Below are 19071 nucleotides of genomic sequence, written 5' to 3'. Positions count from 1 at the left end.
TAAATTCATAATTTTTTTTATATTTTCAGATCATGATGTTAAAAATAATTTTATAAAAAATAAAAAAAATTATTATTTTAAAACATTTATAAATAAAAGATATAATTGACACCAAACTTTCAAATATATTTTTAATTTGTATTTAATATCAAATGAGGCCTAAGAAATAAAAATATCTATGATACTATTGAATTTTTATTATAGTTTTGGTGTGTGTAATTTTGAAATCTCAATTTCTTTTTTATTTTTTGAACTTATAGGATCTCGTTTTAACTATTTATTTAAAACATTTCTTTCTAATTGTGACTTTTAAAAAAATTACAATTATCACCTGTCCTTGTGTTTTGTCCATGCTACTTTTCTCTTTTTTTTTTAATAAAAAATAAAAATTTATTGAATTTACACTTCTTTATTGTCAAGTTTAACGATCCAAATTAGTGTCTTTGATTTTAAATTTCAAGTATCAACAGGCAATATATAAATCAAGGCATATGTTCAAACAATTCCATTTTTCAAACAAATTCCATTTTCCAATCGTTTTACTTTTATAGTAACAAAGTCCATTGACATGTGATTAATATTTAAAAATATATTTTTATCAAGGTTTTTATATCATTATTTTATATTTGAAATATCAATAACTCCTTAATTATGACATGTTTTAAAATTACATATTTAATCATATAAGATGTCTTTAATTTATGGTAAATATTCATCTTAAATGTAGATCTATCATATCAATCAAATGATTAATTAATGAGTTTAATTACTGAAATTGAGAAGATAAAGAAGGGGTTATGATTAGAAAAGAGATGTTGATTTAGTCCAAACTGGAATACTATTCTGTTATTAGATCATAACAGAGGCTTAAAACTTTCATGAAGAGTGCAAAATTCAAAAAGGTTATTTTTAAGTTTAAATTGTAGCAACAACGAAGAAGTCTGAATCTGTCCTGTAGCCTAGACATTGTTTAGTGTTCAACCCATATCTCGAATTCTAGAGGTTCACATACATCGATTTATTTTTTTGGAAAGCTAAGACAATTTTTTAGAATTTCTATAAAGACAATCTATTCAAATTCTGATATTAGCAATGAAGTTTTGTTCAGACAAGAATATAAGTATTGTCATCAAGTTAAGATGTCGTCATCTACTCAACAATTAGTCAACAAATTAATAGTTTCAAATATTGACCTATAAAATGAGGTATTTGTCATGCATTTAAGCATCTTGGTTTTTAAATTAAGATCATGCTCTTTATTTCTTTCTTTATATTTTTGTAATGTTTAAGTTTTATTTCATGTTATATTTTTCTTAATTTTTTATTTATGTTTTTCATTTTCTTTACTATATTTATGTTTTTATATTGTTTATTTATGTTTTTCTTTTTTATTATATTTAGCTAAGTTTATTATATCAATGTGAAAAGGTTTTACTAATGGTGTTAAGATAAGTATAATATAAACTCAATATAGACTTCAATACTTATATCCTTAATAATTTGTTATGTAGGTTTTCTGTTAAAATTCTGGATTGGAGGTTGAAGAAGACAAAATTTGGTTTGGTCCCTCAATTTTGGAAAATTACAATTTAGTCCCCAAACTTTGAAAAAATTCTAGAATGGTCACTGGAGTATAATGAGATATTCTGGACATAATTAAAGATTAATTATGGTCAGAATTTCAGTATATTCATGGATTTATGATAAATTTTAGTTTGGTCCTCCATTTGACAAAAATTATAATTTGACCCTAAAAAATTTGAAAAAATTCCAGAATGATCCCTGGAGCATAATTAGAGGTTCTGGACAGAAATGAGGATGAATTATGAACATAATTCCACTATAGTCATGGATTTAGGATATGTTTACTTTGGTCCTCTAATTAGATGAAAATTACAATTTGGCCCTAAAAATGTGATAAATTCCATATTAGTCCCTGGCTGTGATGTTAGATTTTTCATATTTTTTTGATGAATAATTTAGGTTTATTTAGTGAATTATTATCAATTTTATTATTTGTTTTATTATGGATTAGATTTTGGAAAAACCGTTAATTTTTAGGTTTTTAGAAAAATAACTAGTTTAATCTAAAAACATATAAGGTTATGGAATAGACCCTTAGTTAAGTGTATTAAATAAGTTATATGTTTTTTTGAGTCATTCTTGAATATGTTTCCTTTGAATTCAGATAATCCTGATATTCTACCGGCAGGACGTCAGTAGGATTTTCTTTGGTGTCTGCTTTTGATTTCTGTTTGCTTTCAAGTTAGGTGAGTGGATAATTTTCTATATGCACTAGAAATATTATAAATATTTGATTTGTTAATATGAATTGGATCATGCTTCTTGATAATATATATGTTGACTATTATCCCTGTTATTATAAGCATGATCATTTGTTGAATTCGAATTCTTGATATGAAACCGTAAAAGGTAAGATTATGTATAAATATGTGTTAAATAAGCTTTAATTTTGGTTTTGATAAATATTAGGGTTATGAAGTTTGTGTTGTGGGTTTAATTGATGAATTAAATTGAATGTTAGGGGTTGATTGTTGTGGTTAATTGATTGTTAAGTTGAATTTGAGAGATTGTAGATGAAAATGATGATTTTGAGTTATGGTTTTGTTTGAATTGTGAATTTGTGTTAGAAATTTGGGGAGGACAGTAGGTTTTCTGTTAAAATTCTGGATTGGAGATTGAAGAAGACAAAATTTGGTTTGGTCCCTCAATTTTGGAAAATTACAATTTAGTCCCCAAACTTTGAAAAAATTCTAGAATGGTCACTGGAGTATAATGAGATATTCTGGACATAATTAAAGATTAATTATGGTCAGAATTTCAGTATATTCATGGATTTATGATAAATTTTAGTTTGGTCCTCCATTTGACAAAAATTATAATTTGACCCTAAAAAATTTGGAAAAATTCCAGAATGATCCCTGGAGCATAATTAGAGGTTCTGGACAGAAATGAGGATGAATTATGAACATAATTCCACTATAGTCATGGATTTAGGATATGTTTACTTTGGTCCTCTAATTAGATGAAAATTACAATTTGGCCCTAAAAATGTGATAAATTCCATATTAGTCCCTGGCTGTGATGTTAGATTTTTCATATTTTTTTGATGAATAATTTAGGGTTATTTAGTGAATTATTATCAATTTTATTATTTGTTTTATTATGGATTAGATTTTGGAAAAACCGTTAATTTTTAGGTTTTTAGAAAAATAACTAGTTTAATCTAAAAACATATAAGGTTATGGAATAGACCCTTAGTTAAGTGTATTAAATAAGTTATATGTTTTTTTGAGTCATTCTTGAATATGTTTCTTTTGAATTCAGATAATCCTGATATTCTACCGGCAGGACGTCAGTAGGATTTTCTTTGGTGTCTGCTTTTGATTTCTGTTTGCTTTCAAGTTAGGTGAGTGGATAATTTTCTATATGCACTAGAAATATTATAAATATTTGATTTGTTAATATGAATTGGATCATGCTTCTTGATAATATATATGTTGACTATTATCCCTGTTATTATAAGCATGATCATTTGTTGAATTCGAATTCTTGATATGAAACCGTAAATATTTTGAATTGACTTCTGAATTGATAACTCCTCATTTAATTGATGTCATAAGTTGAGCCTTGAGATATGAATATGTCTGTTTGATTATGATTATGAACCTATGGTATGTCAGTTAGAATACCCATGCTAACAGGGTAGTGTTAGTCTTTGTGCACATCATATATGAACCCTAGTTGGTCGAGGGAGTCACCAACCTGTGTGGACTGATCATCCCACAGTACGGAGCCTCATGCTCATTGCATTTTGATTTTCTGACGAGTTTTACCATATGATATTCTTGTTATGACCTATTTGAGAAACATTTCTATAAGAACCTAAAGCCATACTTGTATATATATTTCTCATTACTGTATTACCCCGTGTGTGTATATTGACCGTTATCTACTCACTGAGTTGTTGGACTCACCTTCTCATTATTTATCCTTTTCAGGCTTATAGCTTGATAGCAAGTCACTTTTGTTGGACCTTCAGAACCTGTTCTTTTGATTGTAATTTGTACCTTTCTTTATGTTTAGTCAGTGCTTCAAAACTCTTGTATTAAGACAATTAAGTTATATTATAAAATTAGTTTGTTGTTACTGCTGTGTTGAACTCTGATTGACTTATTAAAAGATAAGTTTGTATGTAAGTTTGGGTTCGCATAGGTATGAAACCTTGAAGGGGAACCTTGCCTATGTGTCAGTCATGAATCCGAGATTCGGGTCGTGATAACCTGACACTTTAATAGCTAACTGTATGATATAACCTACATTTATGCTATAAAAGAAACTTGATTTGTTGTTAACATAAGTTATCATCATGAATTCTTGATAATATTTAAAAGTTTGGTGTTACTTAAATAAGATAATTAATATGATTATGTTAACAATTTATAATGAGCTATTAATGACAAATCATTCGATTAGAACCTCCTTTGTATATGGTTTCCAATTGAGTAATAAAAAGAGTTTATATTACATTTATTTAAAATACCATTAGTGGATTCTCTAACCTTGACATTTGTTTTTATCATTATTTAATTCTCACATTAATATTACATCTCAAAGTCCTTTTTAACTTATTATTATTATTATTATTTGTAATTTATATAGTTAACCTCTCTATGGTTTGACTCCAATCTTACTGAGTTATTTATTACTTTGACACTTTTACACTTGACAAAAGACATCAATTTTTTGGTCGTGTCAGCATGGTCCTTATGTCATTTTATGCACTCCTAGTGAAATTTGTTATTACTACTATTCTAGACTTTGTCCATCATTTTTAATCCAACAAATATGATCATTCATCAAGATTTTATCAATATATATATATATATATATATATATATTAGATCAAAAAAATATACAGGTATAATTTTTTTTTAATTTTCAGGTTTGTTAGGCTGGCACGTGCCAACACTAAATATATCTTAATAGAGGTATGCTTGGTCTAGTGTTAAACAAACCTAGCCCTGAATAAGATTAAATCTATCATAGCTTATTATGTCTTTATCTTTTAGTTGAATAAAATGAGTAGAATATAACTAACAATACAACTCAAAATATCATAAAGATGAAAATTACACTTTAGCCTCTTTTCTCCATAAAAAAACAAAACGCATGACCTATAAATACACCATGATACATTCAGAACAAATGTTCACAATTTTTATTCTCCAATATATATATATATATATATATATATATAAAGAGAGAGAGAGAGAGCATCTTTATATAATATTATTATATTTTCTTTATCTAAAAAGATATTTATTTAAACATTAGATAATCTTAACTTCTATCAAAGGGAACATTTTACAAGTATTAGCCACAAGTCAACTTAGTTTACCAAGCATCTAATACAAGTTATCAATCACTTTGGTTATAAAGAATGAATGAGATTACTAGAACCAATTGATTAACTGATTATCTAACCCTAAAGCCTTGTTCCTAGGTTATTTGGATTTTTTTTAATGGTGTTGTTTATGAGAAAGACTAATAAAAAAGCCATAAGTTTCTTTATAAAACTTGCTTTAGCATTTCCAGGGCATTTTTTGGTGCACAACCAATTCCCTTCTAGACTTGGACGCGGCCCAACTCATTATCGCGAACACTCTTACCTAACAAGAGCTTAAACACTTATCAGTCATGTGCAACTCCTCACCTAGGCCGTGTTGACAACTTGGGGGTAAAATCAAAGCTTGTCACCCCTAACAAGTCTTAGCACCCTTAACAATACACAATGTCTCAATGTCACGACCACCAGCTACACAATAAGCTTGTAAAATGATTACATTACCTAGGGGAGACTAGTAAGAATGATATTTGTGCAAGTCTTTCAAAGGATCATCACCACACCTATGCACAAAGTAAATACTTTGAATGTACTCTTTCTAGTTACTATAAGACAGACATCAATCATTGTAATTATCATTCTACGCCAAGCTCGTTAGGCTTTAAAGAGCCCAACAAATAAAAAACTAAAAAACAATATGTGTATAAGCATATCTATGAGAATGTCTATAGCCCATATTAGTGAAGAGTTTATTCTTTGTCTAAATGCATATTAAGCACTTGACTCTCTAAATATTATATTTCCATGAAAATGAGTTTGGACAACTATGATAACTTGATCAACCCAAGAAAACATATGCAAAAATATACACAGTAGCTTGGATTTGATCATCCAATACCATAACTCAACTCCTTATAACCTTTAGAGGATTTATGCATGTTTGGTATAACAACTTGAAACCAAACTCTATTACAGGATTCAATGACTTATGAGTTAAGCTAATGACACATTTTAACAACAATATACTTGTAAAAAAAAAATCCATAAAGTTTTTAAGTGTTGCCTAATAAGAGGGAGAGTATACATAGGGATATTTGAGGAGATTCAATGAGGAGTTATTTAAAGTGGAAGAATTGATTGAGTCAATGGCCTTAAAAGCCTTGATAAGAGGAGTAAAGAAACATGTTTTTTTTAAGAAAACTTTATATCTTACCAGATAAAAGCTTGTCTAAACTGAAGCAATTCATGAAAAATCACATATGAGTTGAAGATGCCAATTTGCTATGACATAGACCTCCTTATTTTTATAAGGAAAACCAATGTAACTAACCTTTCAAGTAAAGTAATCAAGGTATTCTAAGCAAACATCTTTGCATCACCTTCAAGACATGTTTCCTTTTAAAAACCTCCTTTATACTTATCACTCAGATCATCTTAGCATATATAATCTTTAATAAAAATATAAGTTTCTTGAATATGATGGCTAAAGGCTCCTCAACACTTATCCTAAGAATATACAATTATCCTAGAAAAGAATGAACGTAGTCTTCCTAATTCTATATAAACCACTTTCAAAGGGATGAATATAGTCTTCTTAGTGTTATATATCACTTTTCAAGGGATGAACATAATCTTTCTAGTGTTATATGCATCACTCTTCAAGGAATAAACGTGATCTCACCAATGCATTATGTACCACTCTCCAAGTGATGGACGTAATCTTTTCAATGCTATATGTACCAATCTCCAATGGATGAACTTGGTTTTTCTAGTACAAATAGAAACATCATTTAATTACCGCTTTTTAATAAGGGGCTCTCATGCTTCATAAAAAAAGGATCATAATGACCATTTTTTAGTAGAAGGTTTTTAAGCTCATGATAATGTTGGGAAAGCTATAGGTTCTCACTCTCTAAATAACCTGTAATCATTTAGAAATTTCAAAGTATAAGTTCACCCCCATCAAGTTCCATATGGCCACTTAAGAATTTGTATAGATGATGGGCATGAAACCCCTGATCTCTTAGAATTATATACCACTCTCCAAGTGACGGATATAATCTTCTCAGTGCTATATGCACCAATTTTTAAAGGATGAACTTGGTTTTCTTAGTACAAATAAAAACATTATTTAATCACCGTTCTTCAGTAAGAGGCTCTCATACCTCGTGAAAAAAAGAGAGATCATGATGACCACTTTTCAGTAGAGGGTTTGTAAGCTCATGACAATGCTAAGAAAGCTACATGCTCTCACTCTCCAAGTAACCTATAATTACTTAGAAATTTCTAAGTAAGGGTTCACCCCCATTGGGTTCCATATGGCCACTTAAAAATTTATATAGATGATGAGCATGGAACGCTCAATCTCTTAGAACTTTTCTAAGTATACATTTTTGGTCTTTTATGTCTGAAAGAATTTTTTCCAGTCCATAAGCATATTTCCAAGCTTAACCCTTTTTATCCAAACAAAACTCACCACTCTACCTGAATTAGGAGATTAATTAAAGTCTTTGTATATTGTATCATAAAAAATAAAGGGCTATTAATGAATTAATATTTTATTAGTATATCTTTACTAATGAATCACAAATAAAAAAAATACGAGTATAAATTTTCCTGAATTTTTGGGTGTGCTGAGCTGGCACGAGCTAGCACCAAACATGTCCCAATGAAGGTGTGCTGGGTCTAGTGCTAGACATACCTAACCCCGATTGGGCTCAATAGTATGTCAAGCCAAGCCCCAAGAGGTCTTAAATCTATCATGGTCAGTCATGTATCCATCTTTTAGTGGAATACAAATCATAATGCAACTTAAAATATCACAGAAATAAAGTTACACTCTAGCCTATTTTCTCCATAAAAAGCCAAAACTTATTGACTATAAATACATCATGAGACCTTCAAAATAAAAGTTCACAATCTTCACTCTTTATCATATATATATATATATATATATATATATTTAGAGTATCTATTTAGAATATTATTATATTTTTTCTTTTTAAAAAAATAATCTCTACCTCCACTAAAAGAGACCTTTTGCAGGTATTAGTTACAAGTCAATTTGACTAATCAAACACCAAATACAAGCTATCAATCACCTTGTCTATAAAAAATGGATGAGATTGGTATGACCAATTCATTAATCAATAATCTAACCTAGGAGCTTTGATCCTAAGTTATTTGAATTTTTGAGACTTTATTAGATGGAAACTCTAGGAATGGAGAACCATTTTTTAATCCTTACAAAGTAACTAACATAACTAGGAAATGAAATTAAACTAACAAAAAAGTTAAAACACTTTGTAAATTTAGTGTGTACATATACTTGATTTACCTGTTTATTATTATAATGTAATTATTATTTTATTTTTCCAAAACAAATCAAAGGGTTTGGTGTTGTGGGTAATCTAATCTAATCTTTTCCAATGGGCTATTAAGTCATTATGTAATTAACCAAAAACAACTTTAACTTTTTACTTTTTTAACACAATTAGATTACTAAAGAGCCCATAAAAAGTTAAAAACAATGAATTGTAATCCAGGGGTATTTTTTTTCTTTTCATCATGGTTAAAACAATTAAATGATGCAAAAGGCCTTCAAAATAAAAAAAAACTTGTCATCTAAAAGCTATTTCGTCTTTTCAAAGTAAACTTGTTATATTCATATTGAGTTAGGGACAATTTAGTTTTTTAATAAATATAATTATTAATAAAAAAAAGGTAGAAAGTGAATGTAAAATAAGCATCAATGTGTTAGATGTCCCATTACTTTTCAGCAATATGTAAAGGCTTTCAACGATAAATGATGAGCTTCTTTAATTTGGTTAAATTTGTCTTGACATCCCTTCCCTCCCATGACAACATATATGGCATTATCATATTTGGTTTGACATTGATGAACTTTTTCTTTTCTTTTCTTTTTTTTTTTTGCTCTTTACCTCGGTTTTTGCACTTGGTATTTTAAAAATCCAAACCATCCTTTCAATATATTTTTTTTGTTCAAATTTGATCTCTCTTCTCTTTATTACTATTTTTTTTTATTTTAAATGAGTTATAAAATTAGATTTTTTTTTTTATAATTTCATCCTCTTTTAATTTTTTCTTTTTAGATTTGATTCATATTCTTTCAATTGCTATTTATTTTATTTTATTTTCTATCATTTTCTTAATTAAATTTACCTTCATCATTTAACCTTATTTTATTTTTTATGTCATATTTGGTTCTTATTCTTTGTTTGATAATTTTTTTACTTTGGTATTTTTTTGACATTTAATTATTTTTTAGGTTTCATCCTTTAGTGATGAATTGATTTTTTTTTTTAAATTTTATCATTCTATTTGATTGTTTAAGAGACTAAGTTTCATGGTTTTTTCAAATAAAGTACTTCCGGTCTAATGACCTGAGTTATAAATTTAAACATAGGTTGATATTGTTTTTTTTCTACTTATTTTTTTCTTATTCATTATTTGATATTGTTTTTTTTAAAGATATGGGTTTTATGTTTCTATTTCTATTGGGTTATTATAATATCATGATGTAAACTATATATTTAGAGGGTTAATCTAGATTCACTTGATTTTTATTATAAGACATTCATGTTTGTCATGCTAATTTAAGAATTTAGATTGAATTAAACTAATTTTTTTATTTAATTTTATCCTCTCATGTTTAATTATTTATGAATTTAGCCTTCCTGTTTTTCACCTTTTTCAAAAGAAAGTTTTTTTCCATGTTATTTTTTGGATCATTTTTTTATTTGATGAATTTGTTAGCATCGTTATCTATCTTGTTTCATTATCTAATTAAAATAAAAACATTTTAGTTGACTAAGCGATGTGAATAACGCTGATCACAAATTTTTGTTTCTTCTTAAAGGCACTAAAATATATTTTTAAGAAAAAAAATACGCGGCCCCAAAGCGCAGCGCACATCTACTAGTCTTATAAATGATTGCGGTTACAAAGAAGATAAGCTTTGCTTTGAAAAGGACCAAAGCCATTTTCAGACAAAGCAAGCAAAGCCCTTGAGGTAATTTGGAGTTATAATAGTAGAAAAGTAGTTATGAAAGCGAAGTGTAGTTGAAAGAAGAAGCATCAATAGGAGGAGGGTTCGTGTCTAACTGACCCTCACTGACTGAGTGGTCCTACACACCTTTGCAATAGCAAATAGGGGCCGGAGGGGATTCACAGATCCTCTCTCCACCCACTGTCTGATATCTATCATCCATACAAAAAGATCCGTTTTCCCTTTTCTTGGGATAGCTATTTCTTTTTATAACAAGTTTTACTAGTAACCTGTGTTAGTAGTAGGGTATATAGTATTGCTCAGTCTCAGCATGCAATAATGTAATGTAATCTTAATTATTAATTAACAACTACTTCTATAAATCATGGGTTGCTTAAATATTTCAATTTTTCCTTTTTTATTTAATATAATAAAAACACTGGTAACAGTGAGAGAGAGAGAGAGAGAGAGAGAGAGAGAGAGACAAAGAGTGTCAAGGGGGGAGGCAGTGGGGAAAAAAAGTAGCCAAGAATGAAACAAGTAGGCCGCTGCATTATCAGGACAGCCATTCTACCATTATCTGCTGCTGCTTCTGCTCCTGCCTTACCCCTACTACTAATAAGTCTTCAAAGTCACTGTCACAACATTTCTAGTACAGGTAATCAAGATGGGCAACTGCGGCACTAGAGAAGAATCTGCTGTTGTCTCCACTGCTCAAGGTTATTAAATTTCCCGTTTTAGTTTCAGCCCCAGATCTATCCCTCCCCCCATTTCTCTCTTTTGTATTCTACATTTTGCTTTCTGGGTATTTAAGGTTTCGTTAATAAAGCTCGAAATTTTGGAGATTTTCCATCGAAATCTTTTAAAGTTTGAATCTTTATTCGCTTATAAAAAGAAAGTTTGAATCTTTATTATTTATACGAGTGTGAAATTTGGTGGGCGTGCAGTTCAACAACAGCTTCACATACTGTCATCATCAACATCAATTAAAAACGGCCAGTCAGACAAGAAGCATACTAGGTCAGTTTCAGATCTGAGTGATCCTGCTTCAACTCCACGCAACTTTGAAGACTCAAGAAAGAATGCCCTTCTTTATACCCATGTTATAGCCTTCACTTTGTATGAACTCGAGACTATTACCAAGAGCTTTCGTTCTGATTACATTCTTGGGGAAGGAGGGTTTGGAACGGTTTATAAAGGCTACATTGATGAGAATGTCAGGGTTGGCCTGAAATCTATTCCAGTTGCTGTCAAGGTTCTAAATAGAGAGGGTCTTCAAGGCCACCGTGAATGGCTTGTATGTCTCTGCTTAACGTGCATTGACCTTGCCCAACCCAACCTCCTTTTACTTCATCTCACTTTCATGTCTTTCCTGCTTATTGAATAGTGCTTGTTTCTTTTTTGTTGTGTTTACTAGACGGAAGTGAACTTTCTGGGGCAGCTAAGGCATCCTAATTTGGTGAAGTTGATTGGGTATTGTTGTGAGGATGATCATAGGTTGCTTGTTTATGAGTTTATGTTCCGAGGAAGCCTTGAGAATCATCTATTTCGAAGTATGTATTTTTTTGCCATTTGTTCCTCTTCAATTATTGTGTTTCTTGTTACCAATTACTATCTTTAATGCTAATTATTGCTCCGTCTTGACTGAAAAGGGTATTGCTGCTGCTGTAAATGACAATATGGTATTATTGACTTTTGGTGCTATCATCAACGATTACTTTTTTTTTTTTTTGCTAAAAGATGCTTTCTTTGCCTTCTCTTGTTTCTTTTGATGTTTCACGGAAATTAGTTGCAAGCATAATTTCTGCTGCCATAGCACTTGCATTCGAGATATGGCTGCTTTTGTAATGAAAAATTTACTCATAGTTCTGGCACCTTTGATGTGTTCCAATTCAAGAATGATAAGCATCGGTCCCGTGGTTGTCTGTGAAATACATGAGTTGTTTGTTCTATTCATCGACTGACAACAGTTATTTGAAATGGCATCAAACATAAATTTACTACTCTGAGGATATGCTGCTATATTTTTTTTAGCATTCCAATTAGGTTCATTAACTAGATTTATTGCTGTATGGGAGGTTCTCTCATTGAAGAGTTCTGAATCTGATGTGTTATAGAACTTTCCTGTGTTTTGATTTTTTTAGGGAATGTGATGTTAATTGTTTCAGAAATTATATCGGTTTAGATTTTCAATTCCTTGGGTGGTGTTTCTCCTTTGGGAAAAGATACAAGACTCATCAAAAATTATATACCATAAGGATGAATAGATTGTACTATACTGTGATTGATGAAACTACATAGATGATCTATCATTTTGTATAATCTTTAATTTAGCAATTTTATATTGTGATTATTAGTGCCAAATGGATTGTACTTGTTAGTTCTATTGAGAACATATACACGACCTTGCTTAGCATTAGAATCTGTAACCTCAATGTTTTGTTAACTTGAGTTGCTATGAACTTTTCCGAGGAATCCAGAAGCAACAGTTCCATTATCTTGGGCCACAAGAATGATGATTGCTCTTGGAGCTGCTAAAGGCCTTGCTTTTCTTCACAATGCAGAAAGGCCAGTTATATATCGGGACTTCAAAACTTCCAATATATTACTGGACTCTGTAAGTGGGGTTTCTTATATGTCATTTATCTGAGATTTCTTGTTTGGTTTTCTTGATACAGGACGGTCCCTCCATGTTACCTGTGCTAATACTCGTTACCAATGCATTCACAGGATTACACAGCCAAGCTCTCTGATTTTGGGCTTGCAAAAGCTGGACCCCAAGGTGATGAGACTCATGTATCAACTCGAGTGATGGGTACTTATGGTTATGCTGCTCCTGAATATGTAATGACTGGTACGAACCTCTACAATCTCTAAAATTCTTGAGGCTCAGTGTTATTTATTCTAAGGTTTGGTAAGGAGAAAAATCAGAGGAAGCCTAAACTAGGAATTGATCAAGCAGTGTTTCTGTATGTATGGAGAAAAATCAGTTCTAAGGGTTGCCTGGCAACGACTAGTTAATTAAGGAATTGGGTGGCAATGTTGGATAACCTGATATAAGCATCATTGAGAAATATATGGTTTCTCACTTGGATCTCATAAGGTTATGATGTAGATTTTCATTTTAGCTGAATAAAAGAATTGGAAAAATAAGGGTGGCATATCAAACATCTGACAATTTAAAATGCTTGAAGTTTGATGATGCTACCATGTGCCTGACAATGCAAAATTATTTACGAGCATTCAAAATCCCTATTCAATGATGCAAAAATCACCCAAGTACTTGCAATGTTAGTCTTGTAATAATAAACAATATAAAAGGAAACCTGTATGACCACGTGTTCAAACCTGTATTGAATGGACAAGGATTCTGGTAGGTTGACAGCCAGAGTAAATTATTTATATCGACAGAAGCTAGAATGAACATGTCATATTCTTTTGATATTGATTTCAAGGGGAAAATGCTCAACACAGGCAACCACAGTTCTTTCCCAGAATCAATGTAGTGTGGAATCTTTGGAGCAGTTGTAATTCCCAATCTTCTGCTTCCTTAATACTGAGAAGTAACTTGCTTATTGACAACCACCTACTTTCTCTGCCATTTTTTTGATTTTGAAGTCACTTTTCACACGATCCACATCTTAAATTTGTTGTTTATGGTTTATGCTATGATGAATCAGTGATTGCTATGCATGCATGTGCCTAATTTCATGGACACTGCAGGGGTGCCAAATTGCCTTTGTGTAAAAGCATGTATCCGCGCTTGCTTTTCTTAAAAAGTTTATATGGCATGCAGGCCACCTGACTGCAAGAAGCGACGTATACAGTTTTGGAGTAGTTCTTCTGGAACTATTGACAGGAAGGAAGTCAGTTGACAAGACCAGACCCGGCAAGGAGCAGAGCTTGGTGGATTGGGCCCGTCCAAAATTGAACGACAAGAGAAAGTTGCTGCAAATAATTGACCCAAGACTGGAGAATCAGTACTCTGTGAGGGCAGCACAGAAAGCCTGCAGCCTGGCATACTACTGTCTGAGCCAGAATCCAAAGGCGAGGCCCCTGATGAGTGATGTAGTTGAAACTTTGGAACCTCTACAATGTAGCAATGATGGCGCCAATGGAGTTTCATCATCGTCACTGACCCCAACCCTAACAGGTAGTGCCAGTGCTTTTGCAATGGGCGGGGTCCCTGATTACCGGATGCGGAGATTCACCAACGATGTTGTTCCTGGTTCTAGCTGTCGTTCTCCCAATCCAAATTGCTCTCCTGGTGGCCCTGCAGCGTGCAGGGTCAGATGAGCGATATCACCTTCTATGTATTTGGTGTGCCATTCCGTCCCCCTCCATCTTTCTAAATGACAACTTCTGATTGTTAAGTCGTGAGTGAATTTGCTGCTGTTTGTACTTGGTGTACATTCTATCATCTTGACCCCCAGCCAGCTGTTAGTTGCTGCTAGCTAACTTGTTGCTCGTATCAATTTTCTAGCAAAGTTTGCACAGCAATGAGAATTGCCAAATGAAAGCAGTTTTTCTTATTTAGGAGACATCTAGCTTTGCGTTATGTTCTACCTGTGTGTTGAGGAAGGCATGTTAGAGGAAATATCCTCGAGTTCATGTACATTTAATTAAGAGTCCCTTCATACCGAACTGTAACTTGATTAATAATGTCATGATTTTCCCTCTCGGATTGTTTGCATTTGGATGCGTAAGCAGTTAACGGATGCCGAGGAGAACCACCGAGCATTCTCACTTGAGCTGGTAGGGGGGCTGATAATATGAATTAATTAGCCTCGCAGTCCGGGCATTATTCCGTTCATGCATTTGCATGGTCAAAAGAAGGTAATTGTTCTTTTATTTTTTTTTAATATTTTTTATATTAAACAATAATATAATAGTATGGTGAGGGAGGTTGACACACGCAAAGACACAAAGAAAATATTATTGACTTGTGTTTTAATATAATAAATAATATATATAATATATATCTTATATTTAGGTTTCCAGCACTCACTCCATCTCATTCCTAATTTCCCAAACTTTTTTCTCTCTCTTTCTTCCACTCAGTATCCAAAAGTTTTTTTTATTTTTTTTGAGCTGTTGTTGCTGTCTCTTTCCCTATCTTCAAGTCCAATTAAATAAGTAATCTTTTTTATTTTAGATAAATTTCTTTTATTTTTTTATTTATTTTTTTATCTAATTTTAATTTTATTTTTTATAATTAGTTATTGAAAATATTAAGGTTTATAATAATTTAGGGTTTTGATATATATGATGTTTTGAATCAAATAAGGTGAATTATAGATACTTGCAAGATTTTGAACAATACACATTGATTTAATTATTTTGAATTATTTAAAAGTTATATAATTTTTAATTGAATTGATTACTGTATGAAATTAAAAATTTTTCATGAGAAAAGCAAATAAATATTTCAATTATTATTAGTGAGTAAAGATTGATATTTATAAAATTGAAATTATTTTAGCTTGAGATTAATCCTTTTTATGATAATTTTTTTGTGCCTTCCTATAAAATAATCAGGATAAATAATTAAATATTATATATATATATATATATATTTTGTTTTTATCAGATAATTTATGTTTTGCTGGAGCCCGGAGAAGAATTAAAACATACATGCAATCCTGATTTTAATCGGTACAGGTTAGTTTTTTTTTTAAAAAAAAAACTATCTTTTTGTAAATTTTTTTATTTTAAAATTATTTTTAAATTAATTTTGCATAATATGAGTTAGTATTTTTGTTTTAAATTAATTTTTAATATAATATAGGATTTATTAATAATTTAACTTTTCATTTAAAAAACTCTGAATCCGCGACTGCTCCGCACCACACATAATTTGATTCCTCAATTCAACTCTCCTCTCCGTCTATGCATGTATGTATGTACATAAGCAGCTTTTGCATGCCTCCTCTCTGGCTTGTCAGCCGACATATATTATTGAGATGAATTATTCCACGAAACTAGCAGTATTAGTATCAGCAATCCTTTTGTTGATCATTAGTCCAGCCGGTAAGTTGGTTTCTGAGCAAGGTTTTCAATCTTCATCTTGACTCACTATGTATAGACATGGAGTTGATTAATCTTTCTAAGTAACTAATATATTTGCAGTTGAGGCTTCTCCAGTAAACACATCGTTAAGTTCTACCGCAGGAGAATTCCGGCCTATGGAGGCAGCTGAGTACAGGGTAATTGGAAGAAAGGGAGATGATGATTTGTGGAGAAGAAGGCTAGCACCTTTCCAGCTGTGTTTGCTATGCAAGTGCTGTGCTGGGGCAGCAACCACCACCTGCGCCACCATGTCTTGCTGCTTCGGAATCGATTGCCGACTTCCTAACAAGCCTTATGGGGTTTGTGCTTTTGTACCCAAGACCTGTAATTGTACCTCTTGCGCTACTGTCTAGCTACTACTGCTTTGCCATATATATAAATTTAACCATCTTCAATTAATTGATATGTATTATACATCAAAACCTTATTAATTTACTCCATGGCTTACTTTAAGTAGACACCAGTCATCCCTTGCTTGAAATGAATTCAGAATCATTTTGGTCTGCACAAATCTTCATGTTTTTAATTGGTTTCACGCATGGATATATCTATATATATATATATATGGGATTTCATAGTTAAGAGAATAATAGTATTTGTTTTGTTGTGGTTAAAAAATACAGAATCTGTAAGAGATATTGGGAAGAAAACAATCATACTGGACCACTATAAAAATAGTATATAATTATTTAAATTACTGTAATTTTCCTGCAATTAATCAATGGTCCCTAAGACAATTCCTGGGTTAATTAATTTTTAAGGAAAAAAGGGTTGCGTGATGTGATATTAGGATGAAGATGCGATGATGGTAACAGGGAGACTAATGCGAGAGAGAGAGAGAGAGAGAGAGAGGAAAAAAAAATAAAAAAAAATGAAAATAAAAATGGTTGGTCCTCATTTTGCCGCACCTGCAACATCTAAGTGCTCTGATTCGTACGTACGTTGGAAAACAATTCACAGGCGTATATAGTGGGGGGTTGCTTTCGATCATTTTCGTACCAAGCCCCACTACAGTACAAGGAGGATAAACCCTAATGTAACTGCAACTATTTTTGGCTGTCATTTTGTTTGTCGTCTTCTATATATTGAAGTTTCATTGCTAATTAACCCTATCGTCGTCATCATCAGAAGGAGAGAGAGAGAGAGAGATTCAAAATTGCATAATTGCGTAATTGTGTATCGAAATACTCAGAAACTCATATTCATAAGCATATTAAATTTTAAAATATTATCAATAATCATCTTGTTCTCTAAAATAAATTGATGCTAAGGTAAGGATTTTATCCCACCAAAAAGTATTCAAAGACTCTAAGAGTATCCATTCTCAAAACTCTCTATCCATTAAAATTCAACACAGAAAACCAGCCAAATAAGATTAAAATCGAATACCAATTAACATGCATGGTGTTTGAAAGCCATAGAATTGAAATCAATAATTATGAGATTGGTTTTAAAGAGTTAAGAAAATGAAAAATCAAACTCCAACCCACATCCTATTTGCTGTAGCAACTCTAAGAATTAATTTCGAAAATTATATTTCCCAAGTATATGCTCAGTAATCAACATGTTTAGGATTTTAATTAGACAAACACGCACTTAATTAATTAGAAAGGACGGAGGAGAATTAATTAGCATCCATTACACATATGTGTGTGGTTAATTAGAGAAAGTAAGAGGGGAGTGAGTGATCATGTATTGGGACGACGAGTGTGTCGAACTAATAGTAATAGCTGCTCTTATGTATCGCTACTTTATACTCTTATCCATTAGAAACGATCGAATTGAATTTTAGTCAGTCAATGGCGGTGAATCATGCATCCGCATGCATACCTGTATAGAATTGCTTTACGAATGGATTTTTTGAGAAGTCGTATGTCTGGAAAAGCACTTGCTCAAGCTTACTCACTTGAAAACCACGTAGGTACTAGTGCTTATCCTAGCCCCATCCATCCCCACGTTTGGCGAAAGTCAGAGGAAAAGGAGGGGATATATAGAACTTATGAAAAGCTAGCTAATTCATAATGTGTCGATCTCTTAAGAGTTGAGATGATGAGATTATCGGATTGACACCTGCTCTTTCTTATCTTATGCCAAAAATATTATTATGAGATGCGAACCTCACCACAGCAATTCCTTGCTGAGACCGGCGTGGCCCACTATATATATAAATTTGAATTAAAAAAATAAAATATTATTACGAGATGCGAAGCTCACCACAATAATTTTTTATTATTTTAATAAATTTTTAAAAAATAAATTATTAATAAATTATTTTTCAACTCATTTTTTATAACATAACTAAATGTTGAAAAAAAAATTTCAATTTATTTTTTATTATACTATCAAATATTAAAAAATAATTTATTTTTTAAAAATTTACTTTAAAAAAAATTATTTTTCAATAAATAAATAAAATTTGAATTGGATGCTGATAAATTAATGGGATTTTAACAAGGGTGATGGATGTGATTACCTAACAAGCACATACCACCTAATAATTTAGTCTGTAATAATCTATCAAGTAAACTAATATAAATTATGATCATTTAGGCAAGACCCCTTGTACATATTAATCCAACAAGAGCTGCCTTAGCAGCTAGGTCACTTGCATAAAAAATTTTTATCC

At 31.2% G+C, this 19071-nt stretch overlaps 2 protein-coding genes across 2 annotated transcripts; both read left to right on the top strand.

Moving 5' to 3' along the window:
• Window positions 1-10402: 10402 nt before the first annotated feature.
• Window positions 10403-15067, top strand: LOC105112281 (serine/threonine-protein kinase At5g01020). The gene is made up of 6 exons (XM_011007926.1): window positions 10403-11095; window positions 11324-11673; window positions 11794-11929; window positions 12857-12993; window positions 13107-13230; window positions 14173-15067. The coding sequence occupies exons 1-6, from the start codon at window positions 11044-11046 to the stop codon at window positions 14670-14672; spliced, it is 1299 nt and encodes a 432-aa protein (XP_011006228.1). The 5' UTR covers window positions 10403-11043; the 3' UTR covers window positions 14673-15067.
• A 1132-nt stretch (window positions 15068-16199) lies between these two features.
• On the top strand, window positions 16200-16880 carry LOC105112280 (uncharacterized). The gene is made up of 2 exons (XM_011007925.1): window positions 16200-16406; window positions 16506-16880. The coding sequence occupies exons 1-2, from the start codon at window positions 16274-16276 to the stop codon at window positions 16796-16798; spliced, it is 426 nt and encodes a 141-aa protein (XP_011006227.1). The 5' UTR covers window positions 16200-16273; the 3' UTR covers window positions 16799-16880.
• The last annotated feature ends 2191 nt before the right edge of the window (window positions 16881-19071 follow it).

Source organism: Populus euphratica, unplaced genomic scaffold (genome assembly GCF_000495115.2).
Source record: "Populus euphratica unplaced genomic scaffold, PopEup_1.0 scaffold331.1, whole genome shotgun sequence".
NCBI lineage: Eukaryota > Viridiplantae > Streptophyta > Magnoliopsida > Malpighiales > Salicaceae > Populus > Populus euphratica.
Note: the sequence above shows the minus strand (reverse complement) of the source record. Positions and strands in the feature narration are given on the sequence as shown.

Bases quoted from the DNA above. Each gene is read 5' to 3' on its own strand.
- LOC105112280 (XM_011007925.1), top strand. From the start codon at position 16,274: ATGTATGTACATAAGCAGCTTTTGCATGCCTCCTCTCTGGCTTGTCAG. The intron at 16,407-16,505 runs GTAAGTTGGTTT...ATATATTTGCAG, and splicing joins GTTGATCATTAGTCCAGCCG to TTGAGGCTTCTCCAGTAAAC.
- LOC105112281 (XM_011007926.1), top strand. From the start codon at position 11,044: ATGGGCAACTGCGGCACTAGAGAAGAATCTGCTGTTGTCTCCACTGCT. The intron at 11,674-11,793 runs GTATGTCTCTGC...TGTGTTTACTAG, and splicing joins AAGGCCACCGTGAATGGCTT to ACGGAAGTGAACTTTCTGGG. The intron at 11,930-12,856 runs GTATGTATTTTT...CGAGGAATCCAG, and splicing joins TGAGAATCATCTATTTCGAA to AAGCAACAGTTCCATTATCT.